At 67.3% G+C, this 1,699-nt stretch overlaps 1 protein-coding gene across 1 annotated transcript; it reads left to right on the forward strand.

The window, feature by feature from the left end:
- Nucleotides 1–71: 71 nt before the first annotated feature.
- LOC112962885 (class I histocompatibility antigen, F10 alpha chain-like) lies at nucleotides 72–1,699 on the forward strand (the record flags this gene model as incomplete). Its single annotated transcript, XM_026059438.1, is given in 5 exon segments — nucleotides 72–342; nucleotides 467–676; nucleotides 679–741; nucleotides 993–1,265; nucleotides 1,644–1,699. Coding segments are annotated over 5 exon segments (873 nt in total), but the record flags the coding sequence as incomplete, so codon positions are not given.

A 1,699-nucleotide genomic window follows, 5' to 3' on the forward strand; every position in this document is an offset into this window, starting at 1 on the left:
GTGGCGATAGCGGCCGGGGCGGCGGGGCGCGAGGGGCCCAGCGGGCCGGAACCCCTCGCCCGCGGCTCTGACCGCCGCCCTCCGCAGGGCCGCACTCGCTGCGTTACCGCTACGCGGCCGTGTCGGAGCCCGGGCTGCCCGGCTTCGTGGGCGTCGGCTTCGTGGACGAGCGGCCCTTCCTGCGCTACGACAGCGAGACGCAGCGGGCCCGGCYGCAGGTGGCCTGGGCTGCCGAGCGGGACGCTGTGTACTGGGCCGAGGAGACGCAGAGCTTGCTGGCCACGGAGGCCATGTTTCGCCTGGACCTGGAGGCGCTGCGGAGCCGCTACAACCAGAGCGGGGGTGAGTGCGGGGCCGGGGCCGTGGCGGGGGCCATGGCTGGGGGAGGAAGTGGCTGAGCGCGGCCGGGCCCCCCGAAGGGCCGCGGCTGCCCACTCAGCCCCCGGCCTCCCGCTCAGTGTTGCAGGCTTGCACACGTGGCAGCTCGCCTACGGCTGCGACCTCCTCGAGGATGGTGGGATCCGGGGCCTTCATCAGCACGCCTATGACGGCAGGGACTTCCTCAGCTTCGATAAGGACACGCTGACGTTCACTGCTGGGGACACCGGGGCGCAAGTCACCAAGAGGAAGTGGGAAGCGGATAAGTCCTTCCTGCAGAGACAGAAGCACTACCTGGAAAGGTCTGCGTAGAGGGGCTGAAGGAATACGTGCACTCCGGGAATGAGGTGCTGGAGAAGAAAGGTGAGGGCGGTGGTGATGCCAGGGAGGGGCTCGTGGGCTTTGTGGTGGGGCTGCATGACGGACCGGAGCGTCAGGAGCACGAGGGAGGGAGGCGCAGTGAAGGCTGGGGTGTCTCGGTGCTGGGTGTTAAGGGGTTGCTGCAGCCGGCGCACCCTGAACGCGCAGGGCTCGCCAGCAGGGAGCTTGTCGTTCTGCCGCTGCTCTCTGCCCGGCCTGAGGCCCCTCTAACCTCGCTCCCGCTGCCTCCGCAGAGCGCCCCGAGGTCAGGGTGACTGCCAAGCACTCCTATGGCACCCTGGTCCTGTCATGTCGGGCTCACGGCTTCTACCCGCGGCCCATCAGCATCAGCTGGCTGAAAAATGGCTTCAGCAGAGAGCAGGAGACGAAGCACAGCAGCATCATGCCCAACACTGATGGAACCTACCACGCCTGGGCCACCATTGAAGTCCTTGCTGTGGAGAGAGACCTGTACCAGTGCCGGGTGGAGCATGCCAGCCTGGCCAAGGCAGAGCCCTTCTCCTGGGGTAAGGGAGCTGAGGAGGGGGAACGTGGGGAGGGAGAAGTAAAGCCATCTGGTACGGCGGACAAGAGCCCTGGCCCAGCCCTGCGTGCCCGAGGCAGGGCCTGGTCCTCTCCTGACTAAGGCGGGGGCTGTGGTAGCATGTGGCCATCTTGGGAAAAGTGCCTGCATGGAGAGGGGGCAAGATGAGGACTGGAAGGATCCATGTGGCGTCTCAGGCTGGACAAGGGTGTCACGGGCCCTGAGCGAGGAGCTCATGTGGGCTAGAGGTCCTGCGGCATCCCCACAGAGCCGGGGTCCTGACCCTTGGGAACGGATGGGGCCCAGCCGGCAATGGGGTCGGCTCCTGGCCAGCGCGGCTGACGGCTCCGCTCGGTTCCAGAGCCGAAGAACACCCTGCTCCTCCTCATCCTTGCGGTGCTGGCTGATGTCCTCACT

Source organism: Apteryx rowi, unplaced genomic scaffold (genome assembly GCF_003343035.1).
Source record: "Apteryx rowi isolate R43461 unplaced genomic scaffold, aptRow1 scaffold_1573, whole genome shotgun sequence".
In the NCBI taxonomy this organism is placed as follows: domain Eukaryota; kingdom Metazoa; phylum Chordata; class Aves; order Apterygiformes; family Apterygidae; genus Apteryx; species Apteryx rowi.